Raw genomic sequence first — 25,238 nt, forward strand, 5'->3', positions numbered from 1 at the left:
ATAGATCCTATAATCAAACTCTTTGCTTAAGCCCTCTGCTTCTTATTGATCTCTCACAATAAGAGCAGGAGGGTTAAAAATCATAGAAACCACATGGACTGCTTTATGGAAAAATAATAAATTCCAGTCTGATTTTGTTTCATAGAAAAATCTTTACTTTTAAGTCATGTAATAAATGTATTTTCATAGAATGGTATTATGTTCACCCCGCTCCCCAACACAAAAGAAGATATGTCCTCTTCTTTCTCTCTGTCTCTGTCTCTCTCTATCTGTAACTCTCTCTCTCTCTCTCATCACTTATTTTAGGACATTTTCCCAACATTTCTTCCCTTTCTTTCCTGCACTATTAATTTTCCTTTCTTTAAATTCCTTTCAGCATTCAGAAACTGATACTAATTCTTTCATTTTAAAACAACAACAACAAAAAACTATTCCTCCATTTTGCCACCAGATTTCTATTTATACCATCTGTCTGTCCTTCTCTCTGCAACAAAACTGGTAGAATAAGGATTCTCCAATGTACTTCCTCTCAGTTTGTAGTGAACCCACTTTTATCAGACTTACATCCCCACAACTATACTTAAGCTACACTTGTTGTCTTACCTGCATGTTCTAAAGATAATGGTCAACTCTTCAACTTCATCTTGACTTTTCAGTCAAAATTTTTCCAGGTGATCCCTTTCTTTTCCTCAAATATTTTCTTCTCTTGGCTATGAAACACCACTCTCTTGTTTTTCTGCAATATTTGACGTTTCCTTCTCAGTGTCATTTGATGATTTTCCTCATCTCCCTTATCTCTAAATTTCAGAATATGCAGAGTTCCACTTTTTGATGGACTTCTCTTTTAAATCTACATTCATTTTTTAATTGTGTCATCTGATTTTGGAGTTTTAAGTCCCAACTCCAGGCTGGCAATTCCCATGTCTATGTTTTCTTTTACATCTGGAGCTTAAACTTCTCCCCAAACTGCTAGATATTGTCTCTCAGGTGCCAAGGGGCATTTCAAACTCAGAGTCCAAGTCTGAGCTTTACATTACTCTTCAAACCAAGACCCTTTTCAGTGATCCTATTTCACCTAGTAGCAGCTCCATTTTTCAGTTCCCCAAAAACCGAAGAGTTATCCTTGAGTTCTCTCTTTTTTTACATCATATCTTCCAGAAAGTCCTGCTGTTTCAACTTTTGAAACGTTATCAGAATTTGAGGATTGTTCATTATATCTCCAACTGGTACCATTCTGGTTCAAGCTACTGTTACTTCTTGTTGGTTCAGAAGACAAAATCCGAATTGTCTAATGAATAATACTAGAAGGTTTGGCTGAGCAACAATTAAAGGAGCCTGGGAGTGGGTGTGCTTCTTCTGCCCCACTTAAAGGGGCTTTTCCAGAACTCAACTTTCTTAAGAAAGGCTCTACTCACCCCGACACCTGAGTACCACTCCCCAAAAGACTTCTGGTGGCTAGTAACTGGTGTTTTGTTTGTTTGTTTTTGTTTTGTTTTGACAGAGTTTTGCTCTTGTTGTCCAGGCTGGAGTGCAATGGCGCAATCTCAGCTCACCACAACCTCCACCTCCTGGTTTCAAGCGATTCTCCCGCCTCAGTCTCCTGAGTAGCTGGGATTACAGGCATGCGCCGCCACGCCTGGCTAATTTTTGCGTTTGTACTAGTGATGGGGTTTCTCCATGTTGGTCAGGCTGGTCTCATGTTTTTAGACAAGCTTTTGAACATCTGGTTTATAAATTTCATCAGATTAATGTCTCAATCATAACTGTTTTCTACACACGAGGTTGTTCCAATGTTGAAATCTAACAAGAGGAGATCAGAGGGCAGAGAACATGCAGGTCACTGGTGACTTAACAAAAGTTGTTTAAGTGGGATTTGGGGGTAGAAATTTGATTGGAGTGAGATTAGAGAGAATGTTAGAGTTGGTTATCTATTGTTATCCCTTAGTTGAAAAATTCTCCACTGCAACCTTAATCCCATACTGAGTGAAATGCCTTTGTCCTCAACCACCTAGCTGTCGACCTGGTTACTCTACATTATCGCAATAATCTCCCAACTTTCTGCTTTCATGGAGTCCCTCCAACCACCTCTGTCTCAATCTCTTGCAGCTGGCTGAGATTAAAGCAAAGTTCTTAAAATAATTTACAAGGCTCTTTAGATCTGCCCCTTCACGACTCTTCCCCCACGCTCGCACTACTCCCGAATACTCTATCTTTCTCATTGTTCACTGAGCCAGTCAGTTGCACTACGGCTTCAAGGGCTTTACCCTTGAGGTTTTCTCCACCTGATATGCTCAGTTCCCTGAAGTCTAAATGGATTGCTGCTTCATGCTTTATGGCCCTCACCTTTTATGTCACCTTCTCAGTGAAAACCCCATCTGAACACCTACCTCAGTTGCAATTCAACTATCACTGACATGTTCTATCCAGAGGCCCTTTCTGTATGAATTTTCTTTTTAGAAGTAACTACTAACAAACTTTTATATTTTATTTACCACATTATTTGCTTTTCCTACTCACATGAACATGAGGATAGGAATTTGTGTGTGTTTATTTTCTCACTGATGTATTTATAGAGATAAGGTGTTCGTAACTATTTGTTGAATGAATGAATGACCTTGTGGGGACTCGAGCCAACTTAGAGTAAAGTGAATAATGTCAGATGAAAATTTGAAAAGGGCCGAGAGAATTGAACCCTCAATTTCCCTTGAAACTTCCTTACCAGCAAAATCAGACCTTCCCCCAAATCTAAGGAAACCAAATATTAATTTAAATAAACACTTTTAATTACTTAACATTAGAGGGAATTTCCTCCTGTCCTTTATAGGAAAATATCTTAATAATGTAATAAAAAGGAAGATGGTATATAAAGTTGTTTTAGTCTAAATGTATCAATATGTGGTCTGTTACTTGAAATTTAGGAATTAAAATGTTAGCCCCAGTCCCTAGAATGGAACTTAACAGTTTGGTTTGTTGGTTAATGAAAACCTGTACTTAATAATGGCCTACAGTTAATGAGGTTAAGATGGCAGAAGGTCCCTGTCATACTATATAGAGAAAAGGCTCTGAAAGTTTAAAAAATGGAAATGCTGGAGTAAATGTGTCATGTTCATCCTGCTCAGAATCCCTAACCATATGAACATTTAATTAACTAACCTGGTGAAGGGGATGTAGTAAGCTCTCTTTATACTTTAATGAGATATATTTATACCAGACTGCAAGAAGTAAAGCCTGGGAAAGTTTAGGGGCTGCCATATCAGTGACTTCCTCCAGTGCTTGGGGAATGTGGGGCTATTCCTCCAAAATGAAAGACAACTTAATATATCTTGTATTGCCATTTGGGAAGAAAGAAGCCAAACTGTAATACATTGGGGTTTTATTGAATTTAAATTGTTCTGTTCTGTCTCATTTACTGGGAAATCCATAAAGCTGTCAGTTTTGAGTGAAACTCAGAGCAAAAAAAGGGTCTGCAGCAGACCAAGTAAGAGATGCAAGCTGCTCTGCCATTATACCTAATGACACAGCACAGTTAATACTGAAGGCTGTGTGGCAGATAGCGATGCTGAATGGGGTCTCTACCAAGCCCCAATTGAACAACTGAGTACAAAGCCCATGCCTCTTCCTCCCGTACATACTGGGCCTATATTATTCATAAAATCATTATGTTGGATATTAGCAGCAGCATGTCATTGTAAAATAAAAATGCTGTATGTGGGACCAGCCTCCAGAGTTTTAGAATGCACAAGTAATTAACGTAAGCAGACAGCTCAAACTCCCAAATACTCTTACAGTTTCACCACTTCTTACTTAATCCACACACAGGCGCTCATAATGAGTTCTTACATACGAGTAAACTGAAAAGGAAAAAATATAGGCCTGGTGGACAGATGTATTCGCACAGTAGCATGTTCCATCTTGCAGTGCATAGTTGCTACATTACAACCCAACTTGCAGGGAGGTAGTAGAAGACAGTGGAGAAGAGAAATCTTTTCTTAAGCAGAATATCAAGCAGTACATCTAGTAATTCTCTTACACATATATTTTTTAAGTTGATGTATACTATTGATCTAGGTAGTGACTAAGTCTTATCTTGCTGGTAAATGAAATAATAATATTAGAATATTTGCAATAAGAAGGATTGGAAGATATATATGGATGGGCATTCTAGGATGAGGAAAAAGGAAGAATTCATGTATTGACTAGATATTTTCCAGAAGTACCTATCACAGAAGAGACTTTCAATAATCTGGTAGACAAGATGAACCATCCTGTTGATGTTATTCAACTTCATTCTTCAGATATTCCATTGCTTTCTCAACAGACCCAGGTATAAAGAGGACATACAGGTAGAGATATGAGATAGGCATAGTCTCAAAAACATGAGCTTTCCCTCCTTAAGGCCAGTTTGGCTACGACCTGTCAACGTGTCAACAGATGTTACAATTAGATTACTCTTGATCCTTTCCCGCAGGTGTGGGGCAGTAATGTGTCTTCATGGAAATAAGTATATATAAACTTGCCTTCCGTGTCTAAAATATCTTTGCCAGAACATTCATTAGTAGATTTACAGAATGCCTTATTTATCACCATGTTATCTTGCACATCATAGTCCAAACAGAAAACTTATTTTACAGTCGCAGAAATACAACAATGAGCTCATGTGCAAGGGATTCACTGGTTTTAAAACAAACTTCTCACTCAGAGGAGAAAAAGTTAATAAAAGAGTGTATTAGCCCACTGAAGTTTCACTTACATCCTGCACTTACACTGTACTCTATGATTCCAATCTCTCTTTAGCCAGTATAAATTTAGGAACCAAGAAGAAGATGGGCTTCTTTTACTGATGTACTGAACAACCTATTGGGACAATTTACTGCTCATCCCTGCAGCCTTGGGCTTGGTGGGTTTGGAGGTATAAATGGCCTAAAGGAGGCCATTTTTCAATCATAAAGAAAAAATTAGTATGTGTCTGCACCACAATGGCAAAGGAAGATGAATCCAGAGGATTCACTAGGGTGCCTCTAATTATTCTCATGTCCAGTAATAATCATCAATGGAAAACTGCATCAATGCAATAAAGACAGATCCACTGAAGATATGGATCCTAAAGAAATTCATATTTGGATTACTCTACTAGGTAGAGATGCTGTCAGAGGGTAAGATGTGCTGCTTTTTACAGATGAGATGCGGTCGGAGGTTAAGAAGAACATGGAATGGTTGTTCTAAGAATAAAGATATAATTATTTGTTTAGGTCTAGTGACCAGGCACACAGTTGAACAATTTAGCAACCATGACTTAAGCTAATCATTCTCTTTTCCTTTAATTCTCTGTTACATTATCTGAGAAACACAGATAATTGTTTGTGTTACACTTTTGGTTCCATGGGGAAGTATAAATAAACTGAGATTATCCCTCAATGACATTATGTCTTCCCTGGGCTGATGGTAGCATTTTTTTTCCTCTGAGCAAAGATTGGGAACAGATGAAGACTGGAAAAAAAAAAGTGGAATGTGGTTGATAATCTCCATTTGTTCTTCTCCATCTTTAGGCTGTTTGCTGCATTTTGCTACTTGCTGTATGTCCTTAGAGGCTTGCCCTTACAGTTCAACCTCGACTCCCTAAACTCTAGCTTTTAGTGGAGTTTGGCCAGTGTCGACAGTAACAGGTGAGACGGGAGGGTTGATGGTAAAAACAATTGGGTTGCAATCCTTGTAGTTACTGCTTCTGTCTACAAACGGGGTTCCTGTTGTGTGGGTCTAAATCAGACTAGGCTTTCGTTTTTTACTCCTTGCTTTTTCGTGGATGGTAAAAGGTTACAAAGATCCGAGTAGCTGGGTACCTCAATATTACCTTCTCCTTAATACCTGGCACACACTTAGAAGTTTATTCATTACATTGACGTCAAAATCCCATGAGTATGCCTCCTGTTTTCAATAGACTGTGACTAATAACTCTAGTTTTATCAGAGAAGGAAGAATAAGAGACTTCTTTTGCTTCCAAAGGAGCTGCAGAAAAATTTGGGGATAAAAGGTTCTCAGGCTCACTTGAGTACATAGATATAGCCACCCCATTCCTTGCAGTTCTACTTTTTCCCCATTAATACCCTCATTTTACATAATATACTTGGTGCAATTTCATTTCCATCTTGACTGGTGATTCTGCCACCTGTGCAATTAGATTTTAGGACTAATTAACAACAATGTTTTCCCTGCAGCTTCAATAAGTAAAATATTATTTTAAATTATTATTGTCTTGTTGCTTGCTCCCTGTGCCTTGAATGTGGAGTTCAATGATCTGAACTTCCTTTTCTGTAATTTCTCCAGTGTCAACAGAAGTGGTCATTCCACCTTGCAGTTTAAGTAAGCATCATGATTGTCATAGTGAATGATCAAGTGAATCTATTCCTGGATTTTCTGAAGTATTCCTTTTGATTGGCACTTTATTCCAAGCAACCATAGGTGATAATTCATATAATCATAACACCCCTGCAAATCATTGATTAACAATATCCCACTCATACAGGCAAGCAATTCATCTCAGAAATCTGACTTGAGGATTTTTATCTTGGGACTACCCCTGGTTTCAAGAATGTAATTAGTTAATTCAGACCAGGAAAGCAAATGCTACTCTGAATATTTAAAAGACATGATTTAATTCAGGGAATCAGTTACATTGTTAATGGAATAGCCAAGAAACAAACAGGGAAATATGAAAGAGAGTCCAAGGTGAGCAATAGCAGGAATCTTTTGCCATTGCTAAGCTAGAGGGACAAAGAAAAACAGTGTTGTTTTCAAAGCTCAGGAGCCTGGATCATTCACTGGAACCAATACTCACAGGAGACCAGTCTTGGGGAAGCAGTTGCCAGGGATGGCAGCTGATACTGCTTAAATTCCTCGTGGCCAAATTCAGCCAGAAGCCACTTGACTCAGACGTCTAGAAAATGCAGCCTTGAGTAGGTCAGTGTTTGTTTGATACTAATCTGAGCAGGAGAAAAGAGAGGAATCCACTTGAGGTCAAACAAACCAAGGGATGGCAGAATGTTAATGGGCTTTGTAAAATTCCGGCTCACTTAGAAGATAATTGAGATCTTATTTCCTAACACTTGTCAGAATAGATCGCGACCCAAGTCTTGACTTACTTCTTCCTTCCCAATGTAATTTCACTTTTATCCAGTGTGGGTTTGTAGAAAGTAAAGGTAACAATCCTAAACAACTCATGTAAATATAAAACTTGTTACTTTTAAGCAGGTGGAAAAATTGTTAAAATTTCTATGTTATTCAACAAAAAAAATTGCTACCAGTTTCTAAATATACACAAATGTTTTCCACAAGTACTTCCCCGTCTACGGTTTTGCAAGTTCTTACAAGAAATTGCATCCTACTACTTTCAATCATAAGAAAGGCTGCAGAATCCATTCTCTGCTGGTTAGATGATATATGAATCTACAAGTAAATAATTCTGTGGGTCATTTCTTAGGCATCTATAAAACTGGAAACCTGACACTTAAAGTGGCCATAATTCAGTCCAATATGTGATGTCCCTTCAATCAATAACTAACAAAGAATAGATTACATAAGTAACCCTTAGCTGAAAGTCTCAGATAGATGTTGTCATTGTGGCCTTTGAGTAGAATTAATACCATCAGAAACAGAACGGGTTTATATCTATCATCAGAACAACCTATGTGTCTTCCATTTGTTGTTAAGACAATTTCCTATTATCTCTTTTGACTAATAATCAGGACCTTTCCCCAGCTTAATAAGATGACCTTATGCCAGAAACCTGAAGGTAGCATTGTTATCTTGTGCATAACAATGTCACAGTCAGATTTGGTGTATGTTTTTCTTTAAGCTTATAGACTGCTACATGTGGCCATTCATAGCAGTAAAATTTGAATGTTAGTGCTCAGCCTTGGAAGCATTCTGCCAATGGTTAATTTAGCTTATTTTATGTGAATGTATATGATATTTTCCTTCTCTCCAAGAAATAATCTCTAGTTTTTACCGGCAAATACTCAAAAACAGTGATTCCATAACCTTTCTGCAGTTTATCCCAGTACCGTGAGAGAATTCTTTCTAACCTGGTGCCTTAGGCTAGATTTCTCTTGCACTATTTTCGGTAAAAAGAAAATTACAATTCATTGTTTTCTCATAAGCCAGAGTCAGTTATTGTTCCTTATCCCTTTTTCCTTTATTTTTGTAGTGTCGATTCTGCTTTCAATCAAATGTGTCTTCTACTATTACTTTCATGTTAGGAAATATAACATTCTAACATAGACTTCGTGTGTTTCATAAGTTTTGTGTTTTACACGTGTATTTACGTTCTTCAAATTGTCTTCCAGATCTAAAATGTTACTTCTTTTTATTTCTCTTTTTCCTACAGAACTTTGCTCATATCTTTATTATAAATAAACTTGGGTTCTGTTTATATATCTACTTCCTCACCTCTCTCAAAGAGGAAGGATGAGAATTTCTTATCAGTGCCTTGGTTCAAAGTGCTTCTCAGAGCCTGGCACAGGGAAGAACTCAACAACTATTTGATTCACTAGATGAATGACTATAAGCATAAATGTAGTGCTTACAGGTAGGCAGTATGAAATTGCTAGACAGAAACTGCCAGCTTCTCTATCTGACCCAAATGTAGCTCTATACGAAATAATTAGTCTACAGGTAGACTCAGACCAGTGAGTTGATGTTTTCTACATATGGAAACTCATTATACATATACGTGTTTTTTCAACTAAAAATGAGGTGGTGATTTTCTTATTATAATAGAAACTCCCTCCTATGTTAACCTAAATCCTCCCATAAAATACTATGAGATGCAAGTAAACAGTGAAAAATCTTATTTTGCCACTATTATTTTGTTAGGGACTAACAGTGCTTAAAACATTGTAAATGTTCAGTATTTGTTGCATTATTTAATATATGAATTCTTATTTTTATAGATTATAGCTTATGTCCTTTCTAACAGATAAAATAACAGAGTGAATAGAACAATAGCTTTTAGTTGCCAAAATGTAACTAAAAATATATTTAGTAAACTTATATTCAGCTTCTGTTCTTAGTAATAAAGAAGATAATAGCTAATTATTTTTGATCATTTATAACGGAACCAGAAACAGTAATAAGAACTTTATATAGATTGTGTTTTTAATCTCTAAACAAGTCTTAAGGTAGAGAGTCATTTTATAGATGAGAAATCTGAAACATATAGAGACTGAGAAAATTACCCTAAATTATATACCTCATAACTGACCTTGTCAGGATTTAAACAATGTTTGACTCAGTGTCCATGATTTGTACTATGCTATGTTAACTCTCAAAGCATAAGGGGAACTTAATATTTTCAGTGAATGTTAATGTACTGCAGGCAAAAATACAGGCTCAACTATTTGCATTAGCAAGGTGAGTCAAGTCGAAGATGTTCTTTCATTTTATTTTATACAAAAATATGTTTATTATGCTTTGAAATAAGTTGTATTCTTCCAATATGCAAGGATGCCTTCTCAACCAAAGCAATATGTGCACTTTCAACAAGCCTGCTATAGGATGGTATTGAACATCTATAACACACTCAGCCAAAACTAGGGCACAAAAGGAATCCTACCCTCACAAATTACCCATTGTTTTAAAAGATGTGTTTGTGTATTTTCTTTCTTGAGGAAAAGCCTTAACAGGTTGTTTTGCAACTTTAATTTTCCACAAAGAATCAATCAGAATTTCATTTCAGTTCACAGCTATGTTATATAACTTTAAATTATTAAAAATCATTAACACATATAATGGGTACATATTTTAAGAAAATTTGACTTATAATAGGCCATTAACTCAACATGTGACATTTACTATTTCCTCCCCATATACTATTATTGTAGAAGTTAGATTATTTGTGAAATAATATGCAGTTATATTGATAGCATAAATCTGTAATAGACTAAAGAACATAGTCCGACTTTGCTTCAATGAGAACAATAAATTTCTCAATTGTCGTGTTTTATTTAATGCTTATTCTTTCATTTCTTGATGTTAAGTTATACACTTGGTTGTCTCCTCTCTCCCTCTCTCTCTCTCTCTCATTTACTCATTGTCTTTTTAAAATAAGACTAAAGTTATGATTTTTTTAATGCAAAATCTGCAGATTTTACCTTGAACCTGTTTTTATCCTTAGAAAATACATGCCTTTCTTTAAATTCGAGGATAAAATGTTTCTTTATGGACTAAGAAAAGTATTACAGAACCAAATGTTTTAGGGAAGGGATATAATTTAGAAAGGTTTCTTAAAATGCACTGAAATCACAGCAGAGGAAAGTAGGTCTCCACATTCTCAGCAGGTTGCTTGTAAATCCAAATGACATGCACAATGTATTGAAATATTCCGTGACGGACTCGCCACATTTACTGCAGCATTAATATAAGAAGCTCTTCCAATGGTTCACCTTCTTGCTTACTGATGAGTGGAATTGTTTGTGTCTCCACTGGGACTATAATTGGCACTCGCCCTTCTCTCAGCCTTTCAGAATATTGGCATTTCTTTTGAGGAAATTCTAAAACAAAGGAGGAACTAAATGAGGGCAGGAAGATCTTTTAAATAGGTGAGATCATCCATCAAGTACCAACTCTTCCACATTCTCAAGATTTATTTGGGTAGCAACTATTATCTCTTGCACAATGGAAGTGAAAGAAGTTATAACAATGTTTTTGCATATTGCTTCCTATATTACCTATATAAATTAGAGTCAATTTACAGCTTTTTCCTAAAGCAATGCTTTCTGCCTCTAAACTCATATGCTGTGAATAATGAATCAATCTGTTTTGACCCATACACAAACTGCATTTATAGATCATTTTAATGATATAATAAGATTTTATTTTAACAAATTCTTTCTTGAATAGTCAAGTTTTCTTATACATAATAATTTTCTACTTAAAACAAACTCTAACAGTATATAATAATACCAAAATTGTTTATTGAACATTCAGGCGCCAGTCACTATGCTCAGCATTCTATACATATTACCTCTTAATCCTAATATTCATTTATTTTAATATTATTTCCTCATTTTACTAATAAAGTAATTGAGAATCAGGGAAGCCAGGTGATAATTTCAATAATCCATTTCTTAAAAAGTAATTGGGCAGGATTTCAATCTAGGTTACTTTGGCTCAAGTATTTGATCTGTTAGCCTGCATCTTGTTTTATTAAGGAGAGTATTTTTCACCTACGTATTTGCCAATTGAGAAGAAACATATTTCACAAAGGAATCTTGTTGTTTTAAAAATATATTCTGCAGTGTTGAATCTTATATGTCAAATATATTTTCCTTAAAAACATTTTTAGTTTGCTTTGCATTCCACTGCACACTATTAAATACCCATAAAGTTGTTTATATTTCATTTTAACCCTTGAAATTATTATAAGGTCAGTAATGATGATGCCTCTTTTACTCCTGATTTTATTAAACTATATCTTCTCTCTTACTTTCTTCATCTACCAATTTTGACTATTATGTTGATCTGTTTCAAAGAAAAAAAACCAACATTTGGTTCATTGTTTTGTTCGTTTCAATTTGTTTTGTATTTTATTGATTTCCACTGCAATATTTATGATTTCCTTTCTTCTTCTTGCTTGGAGTATAGTTTGTTTATAATTTTGTTCAAGAATACTACATATACTTGCTAATTTTTGTATTGTTTTACTTATTACTGAAAACTGGTGTACTAAAGCTTTCAAATCCTATTGTTGCATTTTTAAATTCTTCCTTCATTATGTCAGTTATTAATCCATAAATTTGGGGGCTCTGTTGTTCCCTGAATATAGGTCTCAAATCATCATATCTTCCTGATGAATTGTTTTTGTTATTATAACGTCCTCATCTTTGACTCCTGTAACTTTTTTCTTTGTTTTAAAGTCAATTTGTTCGATTAGCACAGCCATTCATGCTTTTTTTGTCATTCCTTCTGGTATTATATATTTCTCTGTACTTTTACAATTGACCTATTTATTCCTTTGAATCTCAAACTCTCTCATTGCAGTTGATATGATATAGTGTATGACTTTTTTTTCTTTTTTTGAGACGGAGTCTCACCCTGTCACCCAGGCTGGAGTGCAGTGGCATCATCTCGGCTCACTGCAATCTCTGCCTCCTGGGTTCAAGCGATTCTCTTGCCTCAGCCTCCCAAGTAGCTGGAATTACAGTCATGCGCCACTGTGCCAGGCTAATTTTTGTATTTTTAGTAGAGACAGGGTTTTGTCATGTTGATCAGGCTGGTCTCGAACCCCTGACCTCAGGTGATCCGCCCACCTCAGCTTCCCAAAGTGCTAGGATTACAAGTGTGAGCCACCTTCAGTGGCATCAACGTTACTTTAGGCACTGGCTTCCTAATTTTTTATCCCGGGAATATTTCCCAATAATCATGAAAGCTCGTAATTAGACATTAAACCTTTATACTCAGAAACCATTGAGTGTGTCTGTTTTCCTGGCTTAACACTGACTGGTGAATTTTTTTGTATAGTAGGCCTAACAGACTCTGAAAAATACTATGGAACTGGCTTTTTAATCTTATTAGATTTGAATTTAGTAATGGACTCATTGTCAGTGAAAAATGGAAAGTACAACAGAGATTATCCTTAGCATGTAGTTGTAAAAGAGTTAACTAAATCATCACATGTGGTTAAGTACTTATATAAGAAAACTATGGGAGGATAGGTAATTGTAGCAATACAAGATAAGAGAGGAAAACAGTACAAGAATTGTGGAATGGGCTGGCATCTTGTAAGTGCAGTGGAAAACCTGAAGAAGGAAAATGACAGATTCACTGCCTTAAATTTCCAGTTTAAGGCCAGGGATCAGTTAACATTTGTGAAAACCAAATCCAAAGTCTAACATTTTTGGTAGCTGTATTATTTAACAGAGAAATCAATTCACAGTCTCATCAGTTCTTTTTCGTTAGAGTATTGGTTTGGAACAAGTAGAATCCTGAGACTAAGAATGGAACATTTGGCAGGTGTTGATAAATCTAAATACCTTGTCTTCTCTTATGGTTTGAATTGTGTTCCCCACCGCATTCATATATTGAAGTCCTAACCCCAGTACCCCAGAATGTGACCTTATTTGGAAATAAGATCCTTGCATATTTAATTCATGAAGATAAGGCCAATAAGGCAGGCCTTAATCTGACTGATATCCACAAGAAAAGAAGAAATGCGGACATGGAGACAGATTACACATATGGAGAATGCCATGTGCACCTGAGGTGGAGATCAGAGTGATGCATCTACAAGCCAAGGAGCACGAAGATTGTCAGCAAACCACCAGAAGCTGGTAGAGAGGCATGGAACAGATTTTCACAGCCTTCGGAAGAAACCAACCCTGTTGATAGCTTGATCTTGGTGATCTTGGACTTTTAGGTTCCAGAACTGTGAGACAATAAATTCCTGTTGTGCAAACCACCTAGTTTATGGAACATTTTTAGCCCTAGAAAATAATACAAATGCCATTCTTCAAACCAACCAAGGTCAACCAGGAACTCTGCTAGGAGATGATCAGATCTACAATGTTATTGCTACCGCCCAGGCATTCGTCATAATCTTCTTTATGGTAATACTCATCATAATTGGGGGTTTCGGCAACTGGCTAGCCCCGCTGATAATTGGTGCACCTGACACGGCATTCCCTCGGATAAATAATATGAGCTTTTAACTTCCCCCTCCATCTGTTCTACTCCTACTTTCATCCTCAATAGTAGAAGCCGGTGCTGGAACCGGACGAACAGTTTATCCCTCTTTAGCGGAAACCTAGCACATGAAGGAGCCTCTGTGGATCTGACCATCTTCTCACTCCACTGGGCAGGTGTTTCTTCTCTTTTCGGGGCCATTAACTTTATCACCACAGTCATTAACATAAAACCCTCAGCCATATCAAACACCACTTTTCATCTGATCAGTCCTCATTACGGCAGTCCTTCTACTCCTTTTTCTCCCAGTCCTAGCCGTTAATTGACTGTAACCTCAACACTACTTTTTTTTACCCTCCTGGTGGGGGTGACCTTATCTTGTATCAACATTTATTCTGATTCTTGGGTCACCCTGAAGTGTATATCCTTCTACTACCAGGCTTCGAGATGATCTCCCATATCGTAACGTATTATTCTGGAAAAAAGGAACCATTTGGGTATATGGGCATAGTGTGAGTCATTGTATCAATTGGCGTGTTAGGATTTATCATATGGGCTTACCATATATTTACAATAGGAATAGACATAGACACAGAGCATACTTCACCTCCGCTACCATAATTATTGCTATCCCTACTGGCGTCAAGGTATTTAGCTGATTAGCTACACTGCATGGCAGTAACATCAAATGATCTCCCGCAACATTCTGAGCCCTGGGATTCATCTTCCTTTTCACAGCAGGAGGTCTAGCCTGCATTGTACTAGCTAATTCATCACTTGATACTGTCTAAGATGATACATATTACGTTGTAGCCTATTTCCACTGTGTCCTATCAATAGGAGTGGTATTCGCCATCGAGGAGGCTTTGTCCACTGATTCCCCCAATTTTCAGGTTATATACTTAATCAGACCTATGCCAAAATCCCCTTCACCATTGTATTTATAGGTGTTAATTTAACCGTTTTTCCATAGCACTTCCTTGGCCTATCTGCTATGCCCTGACATTACTCCGATTATCCTGATGCATCTGCCACATGAAATATTATCTCGTCTGTAGGCTCATTTATCTTACTAAGAGCAGTTATGCTAATAATCGTTATAATCTGAGAAACCTTTGCTTCAAAACAAAAAGTTCTAACAATTGAACATTCATCTACTAATTTAGAGTGGCTTTATGGCTGTCCACCACCTTACCACACATTGGAAGAGCCAATCTACGTGAAAACCTAAACTAGAAAGGAAGGAATCGAACCCCCAGAAACTGGTTTCAAGCCAATCCCATAACCTCTATGACTTTCTCGATAAGATACTAGTAAAATCATTACATAACTTTGTACAAGTTAATTTATAGGTTAAATCCTGTAGGTCTTAATGGCTCATCCATTTCAAGTAGGCCTTTGAGACGCTACATCCCCTATTATAGAAGAACTGCTCACTTTCCGTGACCACGCTCTTATATTTTCCTAATTAGTTCCCTGGTCCTCTCTATTATCTCCCTAGTACTCACAACAAAATTAACTCATACTAGCACCATAGATGCCCAAGAAATCGAGGCTGTCTGAACTATCTTACCTGCCATTATCTTCATTTTAATTGCCCTCCCATCCTTACATATTCTGTACATAACAGATGAGGTTAACAACCCTTCTCTTACCGTCAAAGCAAATGATATTGAAGCTATGAACATACAGACTGAAGAATTAGGCTTTGATTCTTATATAGTCCCAAGAGCAGACTTAAAGCCAGAGAACTTCACCTCCTCGAAGTTGATAACCAAACAACTCTCCCAGTAGAGATCCCCATCCATATATTAATCTCATCTGAAGATGTCCTGCACTCGTGAACTATCCCTTCACTGGGCCTCAAAACAGATGCAATCCCTGGACGCTTAAATCAAACTACCTTGACTGCTACATGACTAGGCCTTTATTATGGACAGTGCTCAGAAATTTGTGGGTCTAATCACAGTTTTATACCTATTGTCCTTGAATTAATCTTAAAATACGTCAAAACCTGATCCATATCTGCACTATAACTGCAAAGCTACCCAGCATTAACCTTTTAAGTTGAAGACTGAGGTGATCTATACCGCTCTTCAGTGAATGCCTCAACTAGATACTTCTACATGATCTATTGTTATCCTGTCAACAATCATAACTTTATTCTCCATTTATTCAGTTAAAATGATCAAATTTCAATTATCATACACCCCCTACACCAAAAATAATCAAAACACAAAACATAAAGCCCCCTGAGAATTAAAATGAATGAAAATCTATTCACCTCTTTTACTACCCTGACAATTCTAGGTCTACCTGCAGTAGTATTAATCATTTTATTTCCCACCATACTATTTCCAACCTCCATTCGTCTAATTAGAAACCGACTGATTTCCATTCAACAAAGATTAGTTCAACTTGTACTAAAACAAATAATAATTACCCATAATATTAAAGGACGAACCTGATCCCTTATACTGATCTCCCTAATACTCTTCATTGCCTCAACCAATCTCCTCAGGCTTCTACCCCATTCATACACACCAAATATCCAATTATCAGTAAATCTAGGTATAGCAATCCCCTTAAGAGCAGGCAGAGTAATTACAGGCTTCTGCTTTAAAACAAAAGTCTCCTTAGCTCACTTTTTACCACAAGGCACACCTAGGCCACTTATCCCTATACTAGTGATCATTGAAACTATTAGCCAATTCATTCAACAAATGGCATTAGCTGTGCGATTAACAGCCAAAATTACAGCCGGACACCTACTAATACATTTAATCGGAGGAGCCACACTAGCACTATCAACTATTAGTCTTCCCACAGCTTCAATCACTCTCATTATTCTAATCCTACTGACCATTCTCGAATTTGCCATAGCCCTTATTCAGGTTTATGTCTTTACACTGCTAGTAAGCCTTTATCTATATGATAACACATAATGACCCACCAAACACATGCCTACCATATAGTCAAACCCAGCCCCTGACCACTGACAGGAGCTCTCTCAGCTCTCCTAATGACACCTGGCCTGCCCATGTGATTTCACTTTAACTCTCTCACTCTTTTAACCTATACATAGTATAGGTTATCTTATCTACCAGATTATTGAGGGCTTCCTATGCATCCTGTTGGTGAGTATCCAATTCATTTGTGTCTTTTCCTGTAGAAGCAGCCTTCCTTCTCTGACTGAGGATTTTAAGCTTCTCTTTACAGAGATAAAAAGAGTACCTACATTATTTAACAATTATGCTTAGGCCACAAATTACAGTGTAAGATGCCACCATTGAAAACAGCTTTCTGAATCCAGTGGGGAATAATAGAGTCTTTGAGAAGGAAAGAACAATGGCAGTACTTCACCTTCAGAAACAAGATAAGCTTTGTTACTATAGCATGATTGGAATAGTAGTGAGAATGATTTAACCCAAAGAAGCATTTGTGGTTACTTATTGATAGTCATCACTGTGACTGATGTGTGTGTATTTACTAAGCTGTTGCCTTCTTCATTCAGCAGTGGCCCTAGGAGGCAATAGTATAAGTAATCCTCCCAGTCAGCAGAACTTTAAACATTAATTTTGAGTGTTCACTTTCTGAAAGAAATGGACAGAGACACATATCTACATAATTTCATGGGCAGAATTTTAGAGATTTGGCTGAATTTTAGAGGAAAAAGCAACAACACTAGTGACATGTTCTAGAGTAGAAATATTCCAATGAACCTTTTGTAAAGGCACAAATTAATTGCACACACATCAACAGGATGCATAGGAGGCTCTCAATAATCAAGTAGATAAGATAAGCTATATGATGTATGCCAGCCTGTCCTCTTTACCAGCCACCTCAGACTCTGCTTGACATCAGAGTGTTTTCACCAGTGGAAACAACGAAAGCTCAATTGAAAAGGAAGCTGAGATGTTCAGCTGTCTTTTAGTCACATTAGTTTTTTATGCTGTTGAATCCAGAGGTAAAGGAAAGGCTTACTATCTTGGCAAGGATGACTCAAAACAGAGAGCTATAAATACATAATGGGACTAATGTGGTGGTTTTCATATTCAAAAGTAAAAGCTAATGCAAAGTACAGAAACCCAACCTAGGCAGGACCACTAATAACGCAAGTCTTTCATGCATAAAGGCACAGTCACCACGCCAGGTAAAACTCCCTGGCATGCTAAGATAGCGGCTAAAATCAAGATGATCATAAAATGGTTAGTGGAAGAAAGAAGTTGCAAATACCATCCATGGCCATGTATCCAGTTTCATGAATGTGCTCTTATTGTAGATTTAATTATTTTTAGTTAATAGTTATATATTTGCATACATTAACTAATTTTTCCATTTTACCCTTTTCCTTATATTGAATATAAATGCATTAATATTACTTAGTCTGATATTTCAATGTTTCAATTATAAATACATCTATATCCACATATGTATATATGGATACATAGTTTGTAACTGATTAGAAGATAAATGAACTTCACACTGAGATGTGTGAATGGCATATCAGACTTTGCATCTCCTCTTTCAAGGAGAGAATGAAAATTCTTCAGTTATGTGGGTAGTTATAGCACGTTAACCTGAAGCTTATTCAAAATTGCAAAATGAAAAAGCAACGTACAGCAAAAATAAATTGTCAGGTTATCAGTTTTCAACTTGACATTATCACTATCTTTTTCCCAGTCTGCTCTGCATGTTAGGAACTGTATTAGCTAGAAGTGTCTTTCTTGTTTTATTCAAGGTTAATTTGCTAATGAAGGAGACCCAGTCCAAGATATGAAAGACAGAAAAGAAGGAGAAATCAAATGTAGTCATATGCATGGAGATTTGAGATTCTCAGTGGTTTCCCACTTTTCACTAAGCACTCTTTGTTGCTAATAACTAAGATAAGAGGTGAAAGCTTCATAGAAATTCCTGAGAATTACAGGAGCTTTCTAGTAAATCTTTGAAAACAACATACGATCACCTTGATGCTTTAAAGTGAGCTTTCCAGTATATGCTTATTTAATGTTTGGCGGTAGCTTACCTGATTTTTAATAGACTTCTTGCTAATAGTCTGCCAGTTCTTAACAACAGTCATCTAAATTTATATTAAACCGTTTATATTTTGCATACAGTGGCTTCTGTTTTTTAATCAAGTCTTGGATTATAAAGTGAATAAGGTCTGGACCAGGAAAATGGGCGTAAAAAAATATGGATTTCCATTTTACATAAACCATATCATTTATTTATTGAATGGTTAAGAATATGAGTAGAATATGATAAGTTACAAGTTAGTCATACTTTATGATGATGTTTAATTGAGGAATATATTTATAATGTGTGCACTATCTGCAGTTTTTTTTTTTATATTATGACTCATGCAACAAAAATCCCTGAAGTTTAGCAATAAGGAAATGCTCTCATCTAAATTAACTATTAATAGGGAAGTTTTCCTGTAGATAAATCTGAAGTCTTACATTCGATGTAATGGATTAGAAATATCAAATTTATATTTTCTTTTTTATTTTAAAACTGGTACCAGATAATCCCAGCACTTTGGAAGGCTGAGGTGGGCAGATCACCTGAGGTCAGGAGTTCAAGACCAGCCTGGCTAATACAGTGAAACCCCATTTCTACTAAAAATACAAAAACAGCCAGGCGTTGTGGCACATGCCTGTAATCCCAGCTACTAAGGAGGCTGAGGTGGGAGAATCATTTGAACCTGGGAGGCGGAGGTTGCAGTGAGCCAAGATTGTGCCATTGCACTCCAGCTTGGGCAACAAGAGTGAAACTCCATCTGAAAAAAAAAAAAAAAATCCTGGTACCAGAATATTGTTCCATAACTGTTCATAAAATTCTATTTTGTTCTGTGAAACCCTCATCGACAATTGTAGAACTAAAATTAGTAGGAAATTTATGCAGAAAAATTTAGTATACCTTGGGAGTTGGGATGTGAAGTAGCAAAATATCTGCATTATCTTAGTCACTATTGCTGTTGCTTGCTATTATAAGCCTGTTTTAATCAAATGTCTTATCATTATTTTACATATTTATGTACAATGTAAATTAATCATTTTAGCTTAATTCTCTTAGAGTCAATGCCTGTATGAAATCAGATTACAGCTTTAAATATCATGATGCCCAGATGCAATAGCCAAGAAAGATTCAAAATAAATCTATAAGAAGAGAATAAAGACCTCAATATAAAAAAGCATTCTGCAGCAATATGCTTTATCTAGATTGCTTGCAGGACTGTGTAGGTAAACTCATTTATAATTTTTTTTAGAAAACCATTGAATTATGTAATGAAAAGCAACAGAAATCAGAAAACATGGAACAAGGTAGGCACTAGAAAAAAATGGTTAAATTTTGTAGGTATTCATTTTACAAGTCTAAATTATTTTCAAAAATTATTTTATTTTAATATTAATAAATTATTTATTGGCTAGTTTTTATTAGTATGACATAGATTACAGATATAACCTTGCACAGAGGATAAGGTTGTTAGTTTAACCAATGACAAAGAAGTGCCGTGTACTAAATTTACTTATATAGACAAACAAATAACTAACAATCATTTATAAGAAAATTATCAGTTTTAGAAAGAGTAATTTTAACAAGTCTATTAGACACCCTCTGAAGAACAAGAACTATCAAGATACATAGTCTTATCAATGACTGTGACACTATAATCTAATTTAAAATAATTGAATTATTAGGGTCAATTGAAGACAATGCAATTTTGGGTGATAAACTATAATCCATTAAAGTCAATTAGTAGCTAAGACAGTAATAACTCCCTTCAAACAAATGGCCACATTGATTCTTATTACAAGAGTTTAACAGAAAATCAAAGATATCAAGTGCAATAGCACTTAGAGATGATTCACAATTTCTAATGTAGTCAGAAACGAAATCATCTCATACTTAAATTGTTGCTATTAAATGTAAGGTGCTCAGAGAAGAGCATCGAAAAATAAACAAATAATATATATTGAGAAACTTCTAGGTGGTGGTGTGCAACATATTACAATCATGTCTAAAACAATTATAAATGAACTTTGAAAAACATTATGCTAAGTGAAATAAGCCAGTCACAAAAGGACAAATAATGTATAATTCCACTTATGAAAGGTACTTAGAGTAGTCAGATTCATTGAAACTGAATGTAGAATGCGTGGTTGACTAAGGGAAGAGGCCAATGCAGAATTACTGCATAATGGTTAAAGCTTCAGTTTGAAGAGATGAAAAACGTTCTGGAGGTAGACAGTGGTAATAGTTGCACAGCAATGTGAATATACTTAATGTCACTAACTAGACCCTTAAAATGGTTAAAATAACAAATTTTATGGTATGTATATTTTACCACAATTTTAAATAAATAAATACAATTATAAGACATCAATCCTATTTTCAAACAGTAGGTGATCTGTTCAGGATATAGGACAAGAAAAGTCCAATAATGAGGAATGATAGAGGTAATGATATAAGACAGCACCTGAAAAACTGTCAAATAATTGATATAGAATTTATTTCTCTTCTGCAGGCATACCTGGCTACAGCCGTGCTAAAGTACTCATCACCAATGGGCTTGTTGCATCTGCAGCCTTTGGATCCTCTATTTAGGTTGTCTCCGATCTTGTAAAAAGACGTCCTAGCTTACTTCAGTGTGCTATACAGTTCTACTGGTTTTCTGCACATGTCATGAAATGAAAAGTTTGGGAAGAATTGTATACTAAGTGTAAGAAGTTTAGAAAAAGAGGGATCCACTATGGTTCGGAGTAGATTTGTGAAACTACGTAAACAAGAAGATATTTTAAAGAGATCCTAAAATATGAATATGGTTTTCGTAAGCATTCTGGTTTTACAAATTGCTGGAAATAGGTAAAAGGTAAGAAAGTATAAGGTATGTGCGGGAAATAATGACAAATAACGGTGATATTAGCAAAAAATGATACTATACATGAACAGTGGGAGATAAATTTGGAAATCAGGTTAAGGAAAGCTTTGGAAGACCCACAAATGGTGGGTGGGAGTAGGTAAAAGGGAGGCATTGGAGATTTAATCTCTGATTTTTGAGTTCAGTTTTCTCCATGAATTACCAGGTAATGGCCACAAAAATAATATTTATCAATAGACTCTCTCTTAGTTTTAATACAGTGAATGTTTTGAATTTTTAAAGGAACTGTTTCACTTAAATCTAATAGTGAGAATTTTACCAAGACCTAAGAATATTTTTGTAATGTATATATGTGTATAGTTTTAACATGTACAAATCTTTGACAATTAAAGAAAATATTTAGTTTACGAGATCTAAACAACTGAAGAAAATGTGTGGAAATTTGAGCTATTACTTTTGAATGTACTACCCAGTCCTCTATAATGTTTTATCTCTATAATAAAGTTGTATATAATAGATTTTTAAAAACCCTTAAGACAGAGATCCGATGCAGCAAGTATTTCCCATTTCTGAGTCACTTTATGTGATTCTTCCTATAATTCTGTTACATTTTGCTGAAATCTCAATTTAATGAGTTGTATAGGGATTAAGATGAGATGGTTTCTCTGCTAACCTGACCTAGTGTTTAATCACAATTGCAATTAAAAAATGTGTTTAATCACGTATTGCAATTAAAAAAAAAAAACTACCATTTTCTGAGACCACCTTGATCTGATAATTGGAGGTCCCTGTGCCTTATTATTGTATGTCATTCAAGTGTCATGACTGGAGTAGCCTCTGAGTTCTGTGAAAAATGTTACGTCTTGATATATGATTTATGATTATTGTTTTTTTCTCGATTTAACTATATTCTCCAGGGAACTGAACATGAATCAGTCCTCAAACCACCAGGGGCCTCTGAAGCAGAGGCAGGAGAACCTTGAGCTCTTCACAGCTGGCAAAAGCCACTTCTTCCCAAGTGAAGATATATCACAACTGGTCCCAGCAAAGTACGTATTTCTAAATGTCCTTAAATTTTGTCAGGTTACCTACTTCAGTCATGAAACTAAAAAGTAAAATTCATAAACTAGAAGGCTTAGGTAAGTGGATTCACAATAAAATTATTAAGATCTGGAATCGTGGTACTGGTAATTTGAATACCTAGCCATGCTTCCTAAGATGATTTTTTTCTATGCTCATAAGCTATCAACAACCTTTCCATTGTCTGAAAAGTATTCTGAGCCCAAATCAAATACAAATAAGGCTGCTGATAACAAATTTATTTACAATTAATTGAGGACTTATGAGGGTACAATAATACTAAGTGTTGCAGCAAGAAATTTTCATGATTTTTGGATAATTGTTTAATGTGACAGTAGCTGACAGCAATGACTACAAGTGTGTGAGTATACACAAATTATGTTTTGAAACTGATTTGATTTGTTACTCTAATAATGTTTACCTATTAAAAGTGAATTTTAAAAATTGCATTGCCGACTTTCATTTCAGGAAGGGACTTTATTCTACAACATGCTGACAGTAATTAGCCACTCCACTTTTATAACATGCTTCCAGTGATAGGAAGTAACTAATTGTAAATTAGTTATTTCCAAATTTAATAACTCAAATATAGCTTTGTTCTGAGAAGACTTTGCTTTCCTGTATCTACTAATTATTGGTCCTAGTTCTAGGTCCTCAAGCTGTCTATATCAAATCCAGCCTCTCTCCTGCAGGCATCTGCAAAATGCTTCTCTCTTTTCCTAAGTCTATACTTCTTAGGTATGTATTTGTGGTCCCCTTGGGGAAGAATGGGAGTTCCGAAAAAAAAAAAAATTGTGTGGCTAATGTGATGGGTAGAAATGTAGAGAGGGTTTGAGGACAGAGGGAAACAATTTGATAAAGATTAGCATGGGAAACCGATAAGGTGGAAAAATATAGGACTGTTTTCATTTTCAAACTGAATTACATAGGAATATATAGTTGTTTGTCAGGCAATATCAACCATAAGACATAATAGCTAGTGTTCAGCTTTCATGAGGGGTGACCTGAGTTCCAATACCATCTAAACTTATTCCTGAAATTTTATTCCACTTCCCTTTCTTTAGGATTGTAATTTCTGGATGTTAATTGTAATTCTCACTTTTGTTCACTAGGGAGGGATATTTTTATGTCTTGTGCTTTCCTTTCCCCAAAGGTTGGGAATAGTTTATTTGCCACTTGCCTCCAAATGTTGCCACTAAGCTCCTCTGACTCTTGAGTTTCATCTCCTTTGTGCTAAAAGAAAACCTTTGTACCTCCAAGTAATATTTGCCTCCTAACTTACCTATTTTGACCTTCACTATGTAGTGTTTTCCTAGGAAATAATACTTCCGTGTCTAAAAAGTTCTACCAAGTCCCCCAGGGGCAATGCTGGGAGCTAGTAGTGTCTGTACATTTGTGTCGCTCTTAGCCTTTCTCACCAAAATGGAGCAAGACATCATCTCTATCCTATCTCAGAGGGAGATTTCTGGCTTATAAAGACTCATTTCCCAGAACCTGGATCAGCCCTCAAATCCAAGTCTGCTTAAAGGATAATAATAATGTTATTCAAAGGATTAGTTCCCAAATTCTCTTCCCTACCATTCTCATAGAACCTAGAGACAATCATATGAATAGAATCAATATATTGATAGTTCCAGATTTCCGACAACGAAAATAAATTGTTTCCATGTGAGTTTGTTGCATTTCATATAGGAGCCAGGATAAAATGCAATTATTAATTTTCTTGGCTACTCATTATCAACACTTAATATTAACTTTGAACATAATATTATGATTTACAAATTACTTTTCACATAATTCTGCTCTTTCAGATAACCATGACCATAATGAATAAAAGCTTATTATAATATTGTATAGACTATATGGTACCTGTTATTGCCATCTAACATACTCTATAATAATAGATGAAGCCATAATTTAGTTGTTTGACACATTTTCAGCTAGCTTTCTTGATGTATAGCTTTCTGTGCAATTAATCATTAATAATAGAAGATTTTCTGCAATTAATCAATCCTTTTGCTGTTGATTCAGTTTTAGCAGTCTTTAAACCATATGAAATGTTCAAAATAGTTTGATTAAACACTTCAGATCAATTTCAAAGTCGTATCTATACATGTTTAATACTGGAGAGTAAAACAATTTATGTCGTGATTCTCATTCCAGTTTTAGCTTTTTGTTGTACTACTTATCGGACATTAAAAATTGCTGCGGTGCATGCAGCATAAGAAATTTTCAGTTTTCTAAAATAGTCCCCTGTCATTTCTCTAAGGAAATGCTGACTTGATTTTAGTCACTAAGTCCTTGCTCTGCTGAAACAAAAACAAAACTGCAGAGCTTAGTGCCACATACCCTCCTGCTGAGACCCCATCGGTCCAGGTGTTAAAATTTGGACTCTTTTTTTTTCATACCCTTGATATATGAAAACAAAACCAGAAGGAAGCTTGTTGAGGAAACTGTGTTTTAAACAGTAGTAGCTCAATCTGTTGATTTACAGGCTACTGATTTACAAGCTGTGAATGAATTGAAGCCTTCAGCAACAGGAAGCTCTGCCATTGGGAAACCCTATAGCTACAGCTGGAGCCCAGGGACCTGCTTGACTGCT

General features: G+C 35.8%; 1 protein-coding gene across 1 annotated transcript; it reads left to right on the top strand.

Moving 5' to 3' along the window:
- Positions 1–15,938: 15,938 nt before the first annotated feature.
- Positions 15,939–16,722, top strand: LOC129471374 (ATP synthase subunit a-like). Its single transcript, XM_055259888.2, is given in 1 exon segment — positions 15,939–16,722. A coding segment is annotated over 1 exon segment (681 nt). The 3' UTR covers positions 16,620–16,722.
- The last annotated feature ends 8,516 nt before the right edge of the window (positions 16,723–25,238 follow it).

This window comes from Symphalangus syndactylus, chromosome 21, assembly GCF_028878055.3.
Source record: "Symphalangus syndactylus isolate Jambi chromosome 21, NHGRI_mSymSyn1-v2.1_pri, whole genome shotgun sequence".
Lineage (NCBI taxonomy): Eukaryota > Metazoa > Chordata > Mammalia > Primates > Hylobatidae > Symphalangus > Symphalangus syndactylus.